The sequence below is a fragment of the Helicoverpa armigera genome, chromosome 23, assembly GCF_030705265.1.
Source record: "Helicoverpa armigera isolate CAAS_96S chromosome 23, ASM3070526v1, whole genome shotgun sequence".
NCBI lineage: Eukaryota > Metazoa > Arthropoda > Insecta > Lepidoptera > Noctuidae > Helicoverpa > Helicoverpa armigera.
Genome location: NC_087142.1, coordinates 10,284,648 through 10,304,377, shown reverse-complemented (window position 1 = coordinate 10,304,377; position 19,730 = coordinate 10,284,648). Strand labels below are relative to the sequence as shown.

At 44.5% G+C, this 19,730-nt stretch overlaps 2 protein-coding genes across 2 annotated transcripts; one reads left to right on the top strand and one right to left on the bottom strand.

Annotated features, from left to right (window-relative positions):
* The first annotated feature begins 1,471 nt into the window (after positions 1 to 1,471).
* On the top strand, positions 1,472 to 4,290 carry LOC110378651 (small glutamine-rich tetratricopeptide repeat-containing protein beta). Its single transcript, XM_049837662.2, has one exon. The coding sequence runs from the start codon at positions 1,612 to 1,614 to the stop codon at positions 2,488 to 2,490; it is 879 nt and encodes a 292-aa protein (XP_049693619.1). The 5' UTR covers positions 1,472 to 1,611; the 3' UTR covers positions 2,491 to 4,290.
* On the bottom strand, positions 3,797 to 19,582 carry LOC110378649 (EH domain-containing protein 3). The gene is made up of 3 exons (XM_021337996.3): positions 18,209 to 19,582; positions 6,898 to 7,068; positions 3,797 to 5,438 (listed from the first exon to the last, which is right to left on the bottom strand). Exons 1-3 carry the CDS (start codon positions 19,431 to 19,433, stop codon positions 5,236 to 5,238), a joined length of 1,599 nt encoding a protein of 532 aa, XP_021193671.1. The 5' UTR covers positions 19,434 to 19,582; the 3' UTR covers positions 3,797 to 5,235.
* Positions 19,583 to 19,730: the final 148 nt, after the last annotated feature.

Below are 19,730 nucleotides of genomic sequence, written 5' to 3'. Positions count from 1 at the left end.
AAAATTTCGCGCTCGCTGCGCTCGCGCTTTTCACTTTAGGGTCAATTCACACTGAAGGAGCAGCGGCCGGCAGCGGCCGGCAGCGGCCGAAATTGCAAGGGATTGAGCGCGAGCGCGGCGGGCCGCGCGGCGCCGCGCGGCGCCGCACCGCGCCGCGCTCTTACATTTTCCGTGCTCTTACGGCCGCTGCCGGCCGCTGCTCCTTCAGTGTGAATTGACCCTTACAGTGGTTTTTTCTCATTTCCTTAGGTATCTTTAGATCCCAAAAATCTAAAATTTCGCGCTCGCTATGCTCGCGGCTTCTTCACATTACAGTGATTTTTTCTAACTTGTTTGAATACTTATGTGTTAATAAATTACCAAAAATTTCGCGCTCGCTGCGCTCGCGCTTTTCACTTTGCAGTACTTTTTTTCTTATTTCTTTAGGTATCTACATTACATCCCAAAAATCTATTTTTTTTTAATACGTGATTTTATTTTGTCGTTTTTTTTTTTTGGGGGTGCTTTTTGGTTGTCCGCCCCGGGTGCCACCCGATGTTACGCCGCCACTGCCGAAGAGGATACAACAAATTTTTAGAACCAGGTGTAGTGTACCTGCACTTCATGACTTATCTGTAATAGAATTATTTACATTTCACAGCTCCGTTACCCACTGTAAACTAATTTTGAATATAATATATTTCAAAAAAAGTAGTATTTTCATTCCTGATTATAATATTTAAACCAATAGACTTTGGACCTATATTTCAAATACGCACGCAGTGAGGGATTTTCTTTTTTTAATTATATTCTTAGCTGATGACTAGATGGCGCTGACGTAGGTACGTGAAACGTCATATAATTTTCTACAACGCAATGTTTTTGTCCTCAACAATTTAAATAATAAGGAATGAAGTTAGATTATTATCCGAATGTGGGAGGAGAAGCGCCATGTCCTCACAAATGAAATTGGAGGCGATCTGTCGCTGCCGGCCATAGTGTAGAGTCGTTTGCTAAGAAGTGATGTCGCAGAAGGAATCTGCGGAACGGGAGAGGGAGATTTCGACACCCTTCCCCGGCCGCAGAAGGCGCACGTGCAAGGAGGACAAGGCACAAGGGTGTTCAAGCCGGTAAGAGTCCGGCACACCCCTCCACCACTCCCCAGGCGGGGGAAGTCCATGAGGATTTCCCCCTCCCAAAAAAAATTCCGAATGTCCCGAGAGATTTTGAAAACAATTTGTCCAGAAATCGGAATTATCGGAATTTCTTGGGTCTTGGCCATAGGTCTCGGCTCAAAGAACTTGCGGTACAATGTTTTTTTTTTAACTTGGCAAAGGCTCCATGTACTATGTACACATCCGTAGCCATCGATATATACGTCCGTAGCTGCTACACGCAGTAATCTGTTGCTCGCCATTACTAGTTTGTATATTACTTTCCTCTACTGTATAATTTATTATCTAGATGACATGTTATTTCTGTGATTTATATAATCTGTGATCAGCAATGTCATTTTCATTTTGTCATCTGTCATTTTGTCATCGTCGGTCGTAAAATCTAAAAATAATAGAAATTATTTCAAAGTTTCTTAGATTGACAAAATCGTAGCAATTTGAACAAAACTCCAACAAAATGTCGGATATAAAAATAGTTGCCGCAAGCATTGTGAACTTCCTAAAGCGACAGCTAGAAGGCGACTCGCTCAGCGTGGACTCGCGCGAGAGCGTCGAGGTCGGCGTGCAGTGCATCGAGACCGCCTTCGAGCTCAGTCCCGAAGACGCGGCGCGCGGCCTGGACCTGCTGCAGCTGGTGCGCGCCCAGACCCGCGCCGCGCCGCTCAACGCGCCGCCCACGCGCTCCGAGGCCGAGAAGCTCAAGAACGAGGGCAACGAGTTCATGAAGAGCGACCGCCACCGCGAGGCGCTGGAGAAGTACACGCGCGCCATCGAGCTCGACCCCTCCAACCCCGTGTACTTCTGCAACCGAGCCGCCGCGCACTTCAAGCTCGGCGAGAACGAGGCGGCCGTGGCGGACTGCACGGCGGCGCTGGGCCTGCAGCCCGACTACGGCAAGGCGCACAGCCGCCTGGGGCTGGCGCTCACGGCGCTGGAGCGGCACCGCGAGGCGCGGGCGGCGTACGCCCGCGCCGCGCAGCTGGAGCCCGACAACGAGTCGTACCGCCAGAACCTGCGCCTGGCCGACGAGCAGCTGGCCGCGCACGGCGAGCGCGCGCCGCTGGACCTGGGCGGCCTGCTGCAGAACCCCGCGCTGCTCAACATGGCCACGGAGATGCTGGCCGACCCCAACATGCAGAACTTGATCTCGGGCCTGATGAGCGGCGGCGGCGGCGGCGGCGCGGCGGGCGCGGGCGGGCCGGCGGCCGCGGGCGGCATGTCGGCGCTGCTGGAGGCGGGGCAGGCGCTGGCGCAGCACATGCAGGCCGCCAACCCCGAGCTGGTGGAGCAGCTGCGGCGCCAAGTGCGTCCGCCCGGCCCCAGCCCGCCGCAGTGAGTCCGCGCCGCGCGCCCGCCAACTCCCAGCGGATCTTTGTTTAATCTTTTAAGATGTAATATAATTTTATTTTATTCAAACTTGCTGATTTTCTGACCGTTAGTGGGGCTGATTCAACTGACTTTTACTTATAATATTCACATAAGACACTACTTGTGCCTGTTACTTTTATGATAGTAGCTGATGGGTCACTTGTTAAATTAGTAGTCTTACCTGTCCACGCCAGTGTTGTTCCCATAGATGTATATTACATGCTCAATGGACACTTGACTAATGTCACACAGAATATAAAGTCAGATATTGAGCATGCAACACACAGACCACTGCTGGTTGAAGTTCTGTTTTTGTATATTTGTGAGAATATTTTGTAATGGAGGTGGTAGCACTAATTGCATTTATTTGTTGGCAGATATTATGTAACCACACAGGACTCATTGTATCACTCTATCCCTAGATTAGACTTAAATTGTATAAAGTATACTCCTGTTTGGAGTGTAAGGCGTATAGACCATGCTCGCAAGCATGTCTTGTAAAATATAATATTTAAATTATGTGTGGAATGTTAAACAAGGAAGAAACTTTAAGCAAAGTTTATCTCTGTTTAACCCAAATTATTAAAGCTAAGGTTTCAATTATTGGTATTGTTAATAAATTTATTTAAATAATATTGTGAATATTTTTGTAGAAAGTATTTACAACACAACCTCTCGCGCAGGCAATACTTCTTACTCCACGTTAGAGCTATGCATAGCTGTAGGTTTGTACATACATGCATGTAAAAAGGCATTATGTGAGCACCAAGGCTTGCCACATTTGTTCTTACTTCAATTGACTATCATGCTCTGAGAGTAAACTGAAGACCACGGAGGAACTAGTACTTAACACTAGTTAATTAATAACTTAGCATGGGGCTAACCGGCCGTGTGTGAAAAAGGTATCCTGACATTATTTATTTATTTATACTTTTGGTGGAAACAACTTGGCATACTGTGAGAACTACTTTGTATACCCGGATAGAAAGTACCCTATGGTTTAACTTCATTAAAACTAGGCTTTAATACAAACTGCTAGTAGACAGTATTTTAACCTCCAAACGGGGTTTATTTATAAAGATTCGTTACTGACTGTACCAACTCCACACCATGTCATCATGTCCACCTTTTGTTGCCTCTCATTTCAAAAACAAGAGTCGTACAACCTACCTGCCAACGTATTATTGGTTGAGTAGGAAGAAGGTAATTGAGGACGAGGGTAGGTAGGCAGTATTCACTTCACAGGAATAAAGTATATGAATAAAATCCACCAATTTGCCTTCTTAACTATTTATTACACTATGTATAATTTATAATAGTAATCAATTTACATAATCTTTATGTACATACAATAGCAAAATGTAAAAACAGCGCGCGAGCCGCGGCCGCCGAGCTCGTGCCGTGTGACGTCACGCGGGCGTCGCGGCGCCAAGCGTCACGTCACGTCACGGGAGCGAGCCAGCGACGTGGGCTCGCTAAATACATTCCAAAACATGTAATCGATATAAAATTCTGTATTTACACAATCCCCACACGAAGTGCCAGACGTAAGATATTGGTATTCGACTATACAAGTAGTAATGCACCTCCCATCGTTCTCTCTAACAGACCTACACGTCCATCCACTGATAAAGTGACGTACAAAGCTTTACACCTAATTATATTAAAGCAAAGGCACCGTGGATCATCGATAGTCCCATATCATATAAATGCAGCACATTTAGTGTAAATGTAGCGAAATGATTTCATTGATTTGCTAAAGAAAAATTACAGATACTATAAAGCATGATGAGGCCGGAGCGCACAAGTGTTGGTGCATCACTCATCGCGGAACACACCATGCGTTACGTGCAGCAGATATCGTCACTCTCGCGGAATACGATCATTAGCATCACTCATCTATACACAAATTATGTAAATAAAGAAATATCTACTGCAACAACAATCATAAGTTGACTATTAAATAAATTTATGAACATTTTTAGTAAAATCAAGATGTACTTAAAATAAAACATTTATAATTAACAAAACAATAATTTAAGACGCAGCCACTGAATTAGTGGACTTCTAAGTTTTAAGTAAATAAAGCTAATACATTGGACGCAGCTATTTGATCAATAATAAAATAAATTTTGAAAATTCAACGATAAAATATAAACTCACACATCGAACGTGCCATAATAATGACATATTATGTTATTCTAAACTTCAGAGTAATGTATGTAAATGTAAATAAAGGATTTTTTTTAATGAATGTAATTTATGATTGGTAGTATGTTGTGTGTGGAGGTGCATGTGTGTTGTCACATGTAGTGTTGATAGTCGCGGTCCCTCGCGCTCGCCCGCTAAGCCACACACACACACACACACTACACCCCGCCGACTCGCTGGTCGCTTGGACATGACGCTAGGACGCCTTGCGCCCATCAACCTACCTCGATAAGTCTGCTAACAATAGTTTTAGGTTGAGTTATCGGTCTCGCTGAATATATGACTTCTGTACATCTACTAAATTGTACAATTGTTACTATAACACTCAACATGGATTTACTTATTCTTTTAGTAAAACAGTGCTCAAAAGTGAAGTACACAACAATAAAATAACCGTTTTCAATGTTAAAAGTTCGTAAGTAACAAATATCGGAGTTAGACAACATTCCTAGTTTGCGTAGATGCGAGGAGCATGCTCGTGGGTGGACAAGGAGCGAGGCGCTCAGTTGCGCTTGGAGGGCGGCACGAGGTGGCTCGGCAGCTCCGAGGGCAGGTCGTGGCCGTCGATCTTCACGTGGATGAGGTGCATCGCCAGCGCGAACTCGTCCTCGTCCAGGAAGCCGTCCTTGTCGATGTCCGACAGCTTCCAGATCTTGCCCAGCACCGAGTTGGGCAGCTTCGACTTCACCATCTCCGTCTTGGCGGCTGTCGACAAACGCCGCCAGGTCAACTCGTGTCGGCAGCTGCGGAACTCCGTCGGCAACGAACGTAGCGACCAACGCACCACACATACTACTACTACTCATATATTTCAGTGCCATTCGAGACTATGTCCGTTGCCAATAGAGTTCCGCGATCAAAAAGAAAACACATTAAAAATAATAAACATAGTAAGTAGAATCAGTTTGTTAATCAGTTTTGTTAAATTAAAAAGGGATCATGCAATAAGAAAGATTACATCGTGAGTAGAAGCGTGACGATAAAGAGACGAGATAGCGCGGCGCTGTGGAACGATACGATAGCGGGCTTAGATAACGATACGTGTCGAAACTGATGCTCAACTGTTACATTCTACGTGCACTAACTAACACTTGTAGACAATTCTACCGCTAGAGCTCAACTCCGTTACTCTACTGTATAGAACCTATACCTGGAATGATACGTACCTAAACTACGACTACGACAAGAAGACATTCCACAGACCGCACAAACACGAACTGACTGACTGTATTCATTAGAACAAACCTGGATTTGACAAACACTCCTGTAACATGGTAGACATCTAGCAATGGTATGTAGTATTGTAAGTACTATCAAAGCAAACATGGGAGAGGTAGAAGTGACTTGTCCGCAAAGAGAGCTTAAATTGTGGGCATGGAGTCAGTCAGCTTGCCTAGCAAGTATTTGAGTATATTGACAATATTGTCGCGATACAAGAGTTGTACGGCTGAGTGAATTCTGACGGCCTGCTGATCCGGTCCGAACGCCACTAGCTTTGCCTTGTCTAACCAAGATCTGGGGGACTTGTCAACGTAGAATTCCATGTATCGCTCGCCTGTAAGCACATACGCCAGCGACACAAACATCAGCTCGACCACAATGAACAGGGTCACTACATTCAAGGCCAGCAGGACTATGAACTTCACAGTATTGAACAGCGATCCCAAACAATCGGCGCCCCTCGCGCGCACGTTCAGCTCATATGGAGGCTCAGATTGTGACTCAGAACTAGAAACGGACTCGCACTCGTCATCATTGAAACCGTCATTCGGCGAAGTCTGGAAGCCACCGATGTTATAGGCAGAGTGCGCGGAGCGGCACCTGTCGCCGGCTCCGTCGATGGCGAGCGCATCGTTCAGGCTGTGAATAGAGACGGCAGGGGACATGTGGCTGCTCGTGCTGGCCGCTCGTGCCTCCCTAGCGTTTAAGATGAACTGTGCGATCAATTTGCAATTTTCAGTAGCACTAGAGAGAGAATTTACAAGTTTGCCAAAATGATCGTCCTCTTTATCAGTGTCGGCGCGGTCTTTGCGTTGCATGCACAGGTCGGTGATGAGCGAACAGCTCTTAGCGGCGGAGAGCAGCGCGTCCAGCGCCTTGTCGACGACGAGGTGGCCGCGCAGGTGTGGGTGTGTGTGCAACAAGTGTGTGAGTGTGTGCGTACCGGCGCCGGTGACCTTGCCGTCGATAGGGTTGAGCGACTGGAAGATCTGGTCGTATCGGGGCTTCTCCTTGCTGCAGATCCACTCGGGGTCTCCGTGGCCGGCGTCCACTCCCTCGCCGCGCCCGTACCCGAACGGCGACACCTGGTCCTCTACGCCTTCGAACGCACCACCTGGAATAGTTAAATTCATCATTATGACATGCGTGTGAGACATCAAATTTATCCTACTACTATCATATCCTACTATTATTATAAATGTGAAAGTTTGTGAGAATGTATGGATGTGTGTTTGTTATTCTTTCACGTAAAAACGGCAGGACTGAAAGGTAAGGTTGAAATTTGGTATATAGTTAGGTGTACTACGGATTAACATGTAGGCTTCCTTTTACAGAGTAGACGTGAAATATTTAGTAGGATTCGTCCTTTACAAGACGGCAAACTTGGTTGTAGGATGCAAGTTCTGAGTATATGTCCTTGTCAAACTGAGTGGGGACTCGCAACAACATTCTGAGAACCAGCACACGCATGTGGAGGGGTATGCACCCTTCGCACACCTCGCACACCGCTGGCACCCACTAATACCTAACAAATTGCGCAAGCCTCTATGCAACAAATACCTATCAATAAAATTGTGATGTAAACATCGATACTGACATACTGTACTACATTGTGTTCGGCAACTGGCGAGAGTAGCGCGAGGCGGCCTGCCAGTGCGGCCCTTGTGCCAGGGGCGTAGCACCTTATCACAGCATGACTCAAGCTTCCCGAAACGCTCCACCATTACATATAGATGTGACGAACAATAAGACCGAATGTTTTTTCACTTATCCAAATCTAAAATCGGAATCCCCTTTTACGTATTCATGCGTAAACCCTTTGTTCTATAAACGGGTAACTGTGTGGATTTGAAAGTGCCTTAATCTCTGCCTCAGCTTCCAACTAAAACATCTGAGCCAATTTGCTTTGTTGGGTAGATGACTAGTTAGGTGGATCTTTAAAATACGGTTGTTGAGCCTAATTCGTGAATATAATTAAAATCCGAGATCCATATCAGCTAGGGTTGCATTGAACTTGATTAGAAACTGTTTCTATTTCTTAGCAGAATTCCGCGCACAGCAAGCGGCACTATCCGACTTATCGCTAAGCCAGCACACAGTAGCTGATACCGACCTATTGTACACACAATAATCTCCAGTGGCCGCCGCGCAATATTACATTAATATTATTGTTAGTCGCTTCATGCAAGTTCACCTTGCACTTCATTCAGTAAGTCAAGTGATGAGTAATAAAGTCTAATGCTCAATACAAGAGTCCCTGTCTCCGCCAGGACTGTCCGTCCACAGTTATCGTCAGGAGTCACAATAGTACAACAAGTACTAGGAATTCGTGAAGAGGGGGCGATTTGTGGGTGCTGTCCTTTTGTATTTTGACGTGAAAAGGTGCTAAAAACTAGCCTACTTTCAATAAACGTTTTGACTTTTGACAATGTACATTACATACATTACTCGTGGACTGACCGTGATAGTGCATTTTATGTACGTGTATTATACATAGGTGATACATAGCAGGTAGTCAGTAGGTAGCTGTGAAGACGCGGCCGTGTATAAATCATAGTTAGTGTGACGGCAGTTCGTTTGTGCACGTATTGTTTGCATCGCCACTGCAGTTACAAATCAGTCGCGTTTTATATTACCAAAACTCTGAACGTTGTTGCAGTTGTTGTTTCCTCTAACTCGTGGCCGATACATTATTGTCTAACCGATTGCAAAAACTAAGTTGGCATCTAACGCCAACTTCATCAATTGGTTCAATAAACCAATGAAACGATTGAACTAGAAAGTAACTGTGTATCAGTCAGTGGTCGGCTACTCGTCAGTCGATGCACTCGTGGCTTCCTGATGCCGCTTCAGATAGAACTGGAGCTGAACAACACCCGCGCGACAGGGTGCCGGGAGCATGCGCAACCACTTCCTACCAGAACTGTAAAATGTATAACAATATGCTCTCGTGATATCATTATTATCTTGCTTCTTGCTTCTGCAGAGAAAAAGTACTCAATAATTTCGACTTAATTTATAAACTCGCAATAGAAAATAGAACAAATGTACGTACGTACTTTGCGTTAGTCAGCAACTCGAGGCAGAAAGATAGCCAAGGTTGTCATCACAAATATACCTACGTATACTTGTGAAAATAGATGTTGCACAAAAAACTGCAAGTTACGACATTTATAGAGTGCGTACGTATATAAAAAGTGTCATTCGGCTGAATAACTGTACATTAAAGTCGAGGACATTTATTGATTGCTGTGTCAGCGCTCGCCGGAGCGTACCGCATGTTTTTATTTGACAAAAAGAAACCGTTTTGTTCTAGCACGCTTACTCGTGAATGGCCACAATGGATTGTTGCTTCAAGGATTAATTGTGACAATTATGTAGATATGGGTCAGTAGTCTGTAGAACAAAAAGTGTCTAGTGAGCTGATTCGGAGGTGAGCTTCCAGTGCATTGTCTCTCGCTAAGCGCCATCCGAGCAATTCAGATAGTCTAATGCCAGGAGAATATGCCAATTTGGGCAAATCAGTACCAATAGGGAATCTCTTCAGTTGCGTGACGCCATGTGTGTGGAGGCCGCTGCGCCGCTCAATCAATATCCCACTTAACAGCCTTTAACATTCATTGTTAGCCGACACGTGCGCCGTATTTATTAGCGCAGCGCCCTGTATGTATCGCTGTCGTCGCCAAAACTAAGATAACAGAGTGCGCGAACTTGCCCGGAACTGTTATGTTCTTGCTGTTGCAACAGCAACACGCGCACTCTACTCGTGCGTACGAGTAGGTATATCTTGCGAGCAGTTGCCGTTCCAAAATTGAATAATTAAACAAACCTAAGAATGTTTTTGTATTTAGTTGCTTATCCTCCAAAGCAAGAGTTTAGGTTTTATTCAGGAAACGGCCTGGCTAATATTTAATAAACATTGACTTCAAACAATACTAACCATCAACTGGTAAGAAAATATGAACAACGTAAGCAGCGACCGAGGTCGTACTAAAGGCATTGAAACTTGGAACTAATTCATGGCATGCCACCTCGTGTTGAGACTTATTACAGGCCGGCTTCGGCCACCGTCCATGCCGCCTGCATGACACAGGAATGCAAGTCAGCTATTACCAGATGCCATGGCGGCCGATGGCACGCGTTCTCACGGCGACATGTGACGTCACGCCAGCACCAACTATTGTTTGTCGATGTGAAACTAGCAAACGAGTGCGCAGCGTATCACAACTCATGTAATAGGTAGTGGCGCAGTCATCTAGATCGCGATTCATGCGAGTGAAAGTGTAGGAAGCGCGCCACACGCCACTGGAAGACCGCCCGTCGCACATCGCTACTGCTGATGCCTGCGCCGCCCGCACCCGCCTCCAGTGTTCGTGGACGACCCAATGGCAAACCCTCAATACATTATCTTCCAGGTGGTGTTTTGAATGTACAAACGTGACACTAAACTAATGGTAGTGAACCCCATAGCGCAATTGCAATTGTCCATTGTAACTTGTCAGCGACAAATGCGAATCCAAAGGAAAGCTGGCGCGTTCGTTACCATACCCAGATTGATGATAGCAGTTGTTGTTTTAATACCTGATATCTTTAAAGAATTTCCTAAGCGCCGTAAGAGTTCAGAATCCTGCAAATATAACAGCGGATTTCGTAGTATTACTTATTATCTTTACAAAATCATGAACATTATGATCTAGCAACCGGCAAGTCATCCTCTAAACAAACTCACTTATCACGAGTTAACACTTAGCTTTTACAGCCGTCGACAAACAACTAATATTTAGTGTCCAACGTTTGAGGCGACGCAGTGAGACCTTCGTCTTATCAATACCTATCACGTCATATTTTTTTGGAAACCACATATGTAATGTAACTTGAGCCAACTAAGCTAACAGCGAGATGAAATGATGAGAAGTAGGAAACACGATGTATGGGCTAACCGAGTAGGTACATGGCCGCGGAAGGTGTTCGGACAAAACGTAGCAATTTGGGTGCGTGTCGGTGGCGAGGTGAGCAGGATACCTGTATCCTCGCGGTAACGAGGATGCGCGTCCGGCGGCGCTGCCCACGCGCGCTGACCGCACGGTCGCCGCGAGCCCCACTACACAGAGAAATGTCCCCTTATGTGTATCACGCGGTAAGAGGCACCACTTGACCAGTTAATTTTTGGACTTCGGGGCTCCATTAGTTGATAGAAAATTTTGCAGATCAACCATTCATTAGTAACAATGTCTTCTGACAATAATATGTATATGTAGGTATTTTTGCGATTCCTTTTATTATCTCAAAAACATATTTTTTTTTATATTTAATATATACCAAAACAATAGACGACGTTAAAACAAAATACATCACCCAAATAAGTAATGCTAGTAAGCCTGCTCTACATTTGAGGAGAACGAATGATATACCGTTGCTCTAACTGTTGGTCGTTCAGATGCATTGACAAGCAGAGCATAAAATAATGACGAGTTGAATTATAAGCTGAGGATTGTGTGAAGGACAATGGCTGCATACAGTCACGCGCATATGCAACGCACGTCGTCGCATATGCGTTGCCTCGAATCCATAGTTATCTTATGCATATTATGATCTGATCACTACGTGGTGTGACGCGCCACTAAATCACCTGAACCGTTATCTTGCACATTCATAGGTAAACTAAGATGATCAAGAGAGGCGCTAAGTTCACCGACAACATGAACGTCAGGGTTTTTCAAACTAGTGTTTGTTTTTTTTTAATAATTTTCACGTTCAAGTTACAATATATAATTGTATGTACCTATATGTTGTCAGTGAAAATGAACTAGTCTTGGCGAGAAAATTAAATTTCGTATTTTAATTGAAAAATAAAATGCATGTAACCTGATGGGTATACACATACACTATACATATGCTATACTATCACAGAATGGAATAGCGACGGCGGGACTACTATAATAGAGCACTGCTCAGACACTCCATCGAGTGCGGCGCAAGTGGCTGGGGGTGCGCGCGTGCGCATTGCCAGTCAGCGCACGCGCGGCACACATCTACTGCTACCGAGGCTTATCAAACACCAATACGAGTATTGGTTTCATTTGTTTTGTTTGTGTGACCCACAACGCCATAAACTTTTACCTTCAAAACGAAAGTGTGGCAGAGAGAACGCAAGCAGCTATCACGAATTTGCATCCACAAAAATGGCGAACCACAGCCAACGTGACTGTTGTGAGGTAAATATAAAATCGATGGCTGACACAGAGGAAAACAACGAACGGCGATCCAATATTGTGGCCTGCGGGTGGTGGCGCTGTGCGTTGTGTCGTGATGCTCGCACAATGAGCCGGCATTGTGCGACAAGTGGGTCGCCGCTGGCACAATGGATGCTGCTCAGATGCGTCTCAATGGGCGTCCACATCGACTGATGTCACAGCGGATGCGGAACAATAGCCGCTACAATTAGCGTCGCGTATGTGCGCCAGCGCATCGGACGTAAACATTGATGACCCACGGTGTTCAAACGCGTTGACTCATCAGATTCACTGAATCGACGCAATCAATGATCTCCCCTTATAATTAGCCGTAGTGCACCAGTGCCGAAACCACACCAAACTATTGTCAAGTACTTATTGCGAGCGATTTAAGATTATACTGTTTGTAATAGTAGTTTCCAGCGCGACAATCAACTCCGCCTTGTCCCACGACTACACGAAGCGTAACAAAGTCAACACAGGAAGCTGATTGTAGTCACTAGTTAGAGAGTTCATGAAAAATCGATTCCAAAGTTACGAATGTTACACCAAGGAATAAGAAAGATATAATATAACCGTAAAATTATAAAGTAAAAAATATTTATCGATTTAAATGGGAATTGGTAGGTAGAAAGCGGTAAACACAGGAACATAACAGCTAAGTGATCGTTTGACTGTTGAAAAACAAAATAAGATTGAAATGAGAGTATTAATCGAACGTTCAATGAAATGCCTTAAGGACGTTACATAACGCGGCGGTTGCGAGGAAGCGTCTTTTGCGACACTTCCCGCGCAGGCGACGCTCGCGATGCACCGTGCCGCAACGCTTGCTATCGATCTCTCATCTACTAGGTACTAGTTGCAGTTTAATTAACTCCTTTTTAATTACACAAGTGAAATAATGGGCTAATACGCTTGGTGCATATGAGTAAAATACACACTTACACAGTTTGGCACAGACACGCAAGCGAAAACTTCCAATTCCGGATCGTGGAGCATGTCACGTGTTTTTGTCAAACCATATTCGTTGCAAATTAATTGTAAAAGTGCAAACTTATGTAATGTTATAATAAATGTTTTTTAACACACCATTGCTTATAAAGTTGTCGCCTGGTGGTCGTTGGCTCGCGTGTTCGCGGGTACAACAACCTGTGAGCATGGCGCATGCCCCTTTTCCTTTGTAATCATGATTAATGTAAGCTAACGAGCGAGGCCGGCGAAAGTGCCGGTGGCAGTGCCGGTCGCGCTCTCATTGCCGCACCGCCGGCACAGAGCGGTGCCGATGCACCGGAACTGTGTACATGCCACGCCCGTCTTGGGGGACCTTGACATTTGCATTGAATTTCTTAGTTCAATTTGGAAGCCATAACTTCTGATAAGATAATTGTGGCCGCCCTGTTATAAGACTAATATAAGTAATGATTGTTAGCATAAGGCTGAACCACCGGTCCAGCTAGCGACAATGCATCGAGACCGACGACGGACGTGCGCCGGATTGTTGTAAAGTTGTCGACTCGGAGCGCCCTTAATTACGCTTCCGTATTAACGCCACGACTCATCAGGCATGCGCGTGCGCCGCCCGTAAGGAATACAACTAACTTGCCGTTTTTAATTAATGCTTCTCTAAACAGTCACGAATTTGCAAAGACTCAAACCAACAAGAAATTAATTTACACCATATTAAGACATACATAATATTTGAAGTTAATGACACAATCCACCAATACACGTATTATCAAACTGCGATACTGGTTGTGTCAAACTGCTATAGCGAAGCTAGCATTAAGTGTTGCCGCTGCTCATATCAACAATCTATTGGAGAATATTTCCGCCTCATGCACGGAAGGATATCGAAACCCGAGTATCCTCCAACAGATCATAATATTGAAGCAGAAAAGTTTAGATGTTGAGAGATTATCGGCTTCGACACAGGCAGGGTGAGTCGGCGCGCCTAACCTTTGAAACCGGACCACCTTTAACCCTGACGAGGAAATAATTTACTGCTAATTTATAGCAAATGCATTATATGTGTACTTGACCGCCAAGATAAGGCAGCAAAAACAATCAATATTACTCGGTATCATAATGTCGATTTCAAATCACGTAGTACGCGAGTGCAATGCTGATTCAGTAACGGTGTATCGCAAAAGTATAAACCTACTTAGCTTCATTAGCGGTGACTAACTGACTGATGAAGTGATGACGCACAATACCAAGAAAATTAACCAAGAAAAGTAGATGTCTGTGAGGATGTGCTGATGTTGGCGATGCGAGGCGCGACATGCGACGACGGCTCGCACCCCGCTGATGCGTCGCGCGATACCGCTGCCCAGCTAGATAAGAACTTCGCTGTTATTGCGTAACCACTGTTGCCAATGTCACGATATCAACAATCGCTCATTAGGACGCATCGCATATTGATCATTATGGAAACGTGTAAACGATTTCTTTCCAAGATATTTTTTGTTGTAGGCCTGTGTGGCGTGAAACGAAAGACTGAAACATATTTTGTGTTTGTGTGAGTGCCAGTTTATGGAACCATCGACCCAAACAGGAAATAATATTGCATTTGACGTTTAGGTTATTACGATTGTATTCGGAAGGGTGACCTTCATGTCCATGGTGCATTTGGCGAGCAGAATCAGCAAGGTTGCCGGCGCAGGCGCACTGGGATAGATGCGCCGTCGTACGCCGCCTTGGAGCGGCTAGGTATACCGAACCGGCTGGGTACCTAGCATGAACTAATCTGCGATACACGTTAAACACGTGTAATAGAACTTACAAGATATTTAGTCACAGCCATGATGAGGAATCCTCAGCTCCTCTAGTAAAAAACGCTGCAAAATTGCATGTTACATTGTTGCGCCATTTTGTATTACGTGTGCTTTAAAATCAGTTGTTTGATGCGTTGCTTAACCTTATGATCGATCGACCAATCCGAACCAGGCTAAATAATAAATAGAGGACGCATAAATAATCTGAACACAAGGGGTAGGCACTCGTGAGTGTCACAAACTGTCACCTAAGTGTAATACGGTGAAGGCTACAGGCTGGACAGCACAACGCGCAATCACTCCCCGTAAGACATACTGCATCGCTCACGTGTGTCGCTCTCGATCAAACGGTGCGGGAGTAAACAAGTAGCTACTTCATCAATACCGAACTCAATTGAACGCAATCAAATATTGAAAGCCCAACACAATCATCGACATTGGTGCCTGGTGGGCTTTTCTATTCCATAAAAAACCGAATGCTACAAAGACCGCGGATTCTAATATGATAATTTCACGGACTCGCGACAATGACAGCGACAATGAAAGTAAACCCATTAAACTTGATCAAGCTATTACTGTGAGTTGGAAGCGAGATGTGCTCGATTCTCTCTGTGTTTTTAGTCGTCGACTATTAGTCAACTGGAGATGCGATCCATGCCACCAGGCAGAACACTTTAGAATTATGCTATGAACTTAAATCATTCCTAGTTATAAATATTCATGATGAATGAGTAAAACTCCTAGGCCTGTCTGTTATCGTCATTCTGTGGCGGTGTGACTATAAAGTTGATAAAGTGATTTGTTCGCGCAAGCTGGGAGGCTTCGTGGATTCATAGCGCGGGAATACGAGCGGCGCCCCGCACGTCAGACAATGAGGCCGTGCGGTGACCCGGCCGCGTGAACCTCGCATAATTACATCAACATACACTAATTCATTGTGGAAACATGCGCGCAAATCTACTATACACTTTACAGGAAAACTTCAACGAACACATAGAATCATACCTATCGCAACTATTGCGCGCGGTATTATCGCCACGCCTATACACCCTAAATACTTGCTAATTATGATACGATTCCAGCCGTATAATTGTTAAATATAAACACGAAAAACCTTTAGTATGTATTTTTGATGGGCAGTAGCAGTGGCACATCGAAACTCCAGCAAGTAGGTGAGGAGAAAAACTTGCCGGCAATGCAGGCACGGCCAAGGTGTTCGTAGGGCAGCGTGTACGCGAGGCTTGTCATCACGTCACACGTGTGCGCGACACATGTGGCCAGTTGAAGCAGCAGCTGCGGACTTGGTGCGGGAAGTGCGCAGACGGCCGCTTGTGAAACTGTTAGGTTATTGCGCAACGCTGCCAGGTAACGGCTCAGTGGTTCGGCGCTCAATATCATGGCACATTAAGACGAGTTAAGTAATGCCTAGACTTCGTGCTCGTACAATGCTTCACTTATTTGTTTGAGTCACTAATAAAATAATTTGTGACAGGCACTTTAAATGTACCAGTATTAACTAGGTTGATAAGCTGGTGAAGGACCCGGTGTGAAAGAGTGTGAGTCACTTTTAGGTTTATAGGTTTTCCACCACCGAATACAGACCTCCATCTTCGCTTTCCAAAAGGACAGGTTGGAAGCGAGCCTGTGTTCATCATTCGAGCTGCCAGTCAGTGGCCGATATGAGAATATTATGATTCGATCGGCTGTTTATCATCTCCGAGCTTATAGCTTATAGCTTGTTCATCGCCACTTCAACTTCAATTCTTTATTAGAATTTCATATGTTAATCGCGTATATCGTTCTGATTCAATCACGATACAAATTCCTATCATGGTTCTCTCCATAGCTCGTTCAGTAGGCATGTGGTGGCAGACTACGATTCACAACCTAAGTCACTACGGTTAACACACACATTGACTGACGCATTAGGGTAGTGAGGTATTTAGTCGATAAGACATTCGACATAACCATCTTATCCATGTTCATCTGAAGGCCTACTCGTAGGGCGAGATCCTCCATTAACAATGCGGTTATTCTACGCAACCTAGCTATAAAGACGTTGCAAAACTGCAAATGGCATAAATTCGTTTATTGTCATTCAGATTTTATTAAAAAAAACAATAACAATTAAGTCACACAAAAAACATTACATTGTCATTTTATGATAGGGTACAGATTGTTATGTGAATTTTATGCGAGTCTTTTTCAACTAATTTGATTGCATTACATATCTCTAATGTAATGTTTAGGAGAAGCAATATATGTAGCACATTATTGTTCAAGAGCATTATTGTGTCATCGTCAGCACAACAATCAATAAGTACAACAATGGTGCTATTGCCGAGTAGCTACATCAACAATGTATTCCAATTTCCAATCATGAGGTCAGACACCATAATTTAATCATTTCTAATTATAGTGCTTGCCTAATGCATTAAATAGTAACGTGAGCGAATTCCCGGCAATGTGTTATCTTTCTGATAAGAAAATATTCAGGTCAATATCTCATGATAACAGATTTGTAAAACTAGGTGTTGCGGGCGGCTTACAGGTTGAGTTAGTCGCGTTGGGAACAGAGAGCGCTAACATGTCGGTGAGTAGTAACGCAGAGCGCGCCCTGCACCAGACTCGCCTGATAACAGCCGCGCCTATGCTATGACTGTGCCGATTGTAACGCCAAGATAGTATTCACTACATTTTATTATAACCACTTCAAAAATTCATTGGAAAAGTGCTGCTGCTATGATAAAATTCACATAATAAAATTATTTATAGTAATATTAACTATTGGTAATTTATAGACCAACACAAAACCCCCGGGTTCAAAAATATCAATTATCTATACTTGTATTACACCAAGGAAAACTTTGTTAATTAGTTTGTAATAGATAAACTCAAAATCGATTTAAATAAATCTTTCAACTTTAGAAACCTACAGTATCTGTGAGTAACATAGTCTATATTTTATTCCTCTATGGGCAGTAGTTATAATTAATATCAAAACTCAAACCCTGCAAAGTCCGTCCGCTTTAAAAGTCCGCTTTAAAAATCCTATAAATATTGAAAATTGTAAAAGTTTATAAGGATGAATGGATCAGGTTTCTTAGTCATCTATCAAAAATCAGAAATGTTATACCTTTTATTTGGGTGCAGGAAGTAAAAATAAGTTAAATCCCCTCAGGACACAAGGAAGCCTAGTGTAAGCTGGTAAAAGTAACAAAAAACTTTAGAAAAGCAAAGAACTCACCTTTGATCAATGGTTCTGAGACAACGTTGACATCCTCCTGCGGGATCATGTCCATGAGGCGGGCAATGTCGGTGGCCAGCATGTGGTCCACCACCTCTAACAGCTTGGGCTTGAGTGGGTGGAACTTGGTGAAGTCATGGTTGGCCAGGGTCTCTTGCATCTTCTTGATGTCAGGGAAGTCACCCGGAGATATCTGCTGCTCCCTCTGAATGCGGTCATATACTTGACCCAAGTTCTTTATTAACTCTTTCTTTTTACCATCCTTGCCAAACATTGAAGGCATCTCTTTCCTTAACTCGCTGACAATATATGCATGAACCTTAGCGAGTCGAGCCCTCTTGATTAAATCGTTTAGTTTGCGTAATGCAGCATTACGAGGCAGAGACTGCATATCTCGGAAGAGATCTTGCTCCTCATCCTCAAATAACCTTCTGTTAACGTCATAGCGCAGGGGCTGGTCCCAGAAGGATCCAATATATACACGGGCCACCTCAGGTGTCTGGAGGACCTTACCTAGCGACCACATGAGTGCACCATACACGCGCATCAGCTGCTGGTGGTCGATCATGTCTGCCTTGTTGAGGACGATGCGGATCTTGTCATCGTGGCCGCGCAGCGCCTCGATGCTGCGCCGGAACTCGTCGGAGATGTCGAGCTTGTGCGCGTCGAACAGCAGGATGATGCGGTCGACGCGCTCCGCGAACCACTCCAGCACGCCCGTGAAGTCGTAGCCGCGGTCCACGCGCTGCTTCTCGCCCGACAGGATGCCGGGCGTGTCCACGATGGAGATGCCCTTGAGCACGGGCGAGCTCACGGTCGAGCACTGGAATCGGTTAAGGAACGCGTTGCCGAACTTGCTAAGGGGCCTGAACTGCTTCTTCGGATCTACGACGAGCGCATTGCCGGGAATGACGCCCTCCTTTTCGTCGTACATAACTGCAATGAATCTGTCTGTCGTGGGCTCCGGGCCTATCCTGATACCGGGGAAGTCTCGTTCCAGGAGATATTTAATAAAGGTGGTTTTCCCGGTAGAGTACTGTCCCACGAGCAAGATCATGGGCTTGGCATCGAAGTCCGGCTCCTCGAGCTGTGGTGAATGGAAGTCGTGGAATTGATAATGTAACTCCAGCGGCAAAAGTTTTGTTTTATAAATCCTTTTGAGACCTTCCACCACATTTTCGATGCTCTCGGATTTTTCACCTTCTTTCTTTAGCCAACTAAACATTGTGTCTTTAAATTAGGTAGCCTTGTTTAATGATAAATAGAGCACTAATTCACTCACTGCAACACTACAAAATATTTTTACAACAAATACGGTAAGACCACCACGATCATCCTCCCCCACAAAAATGAAAATGTCAAGTGACGTGTGTGACGTGATGACTGTGATGACGCATAACATGACGTGACTTAAAGTTGCTATATCTAAAATTATATCCAACTTATATTTTATACTATAATTTATATTACAAATATTAAATATCTAATGTATTTTAATTAGTGCATATACAATATATAATCA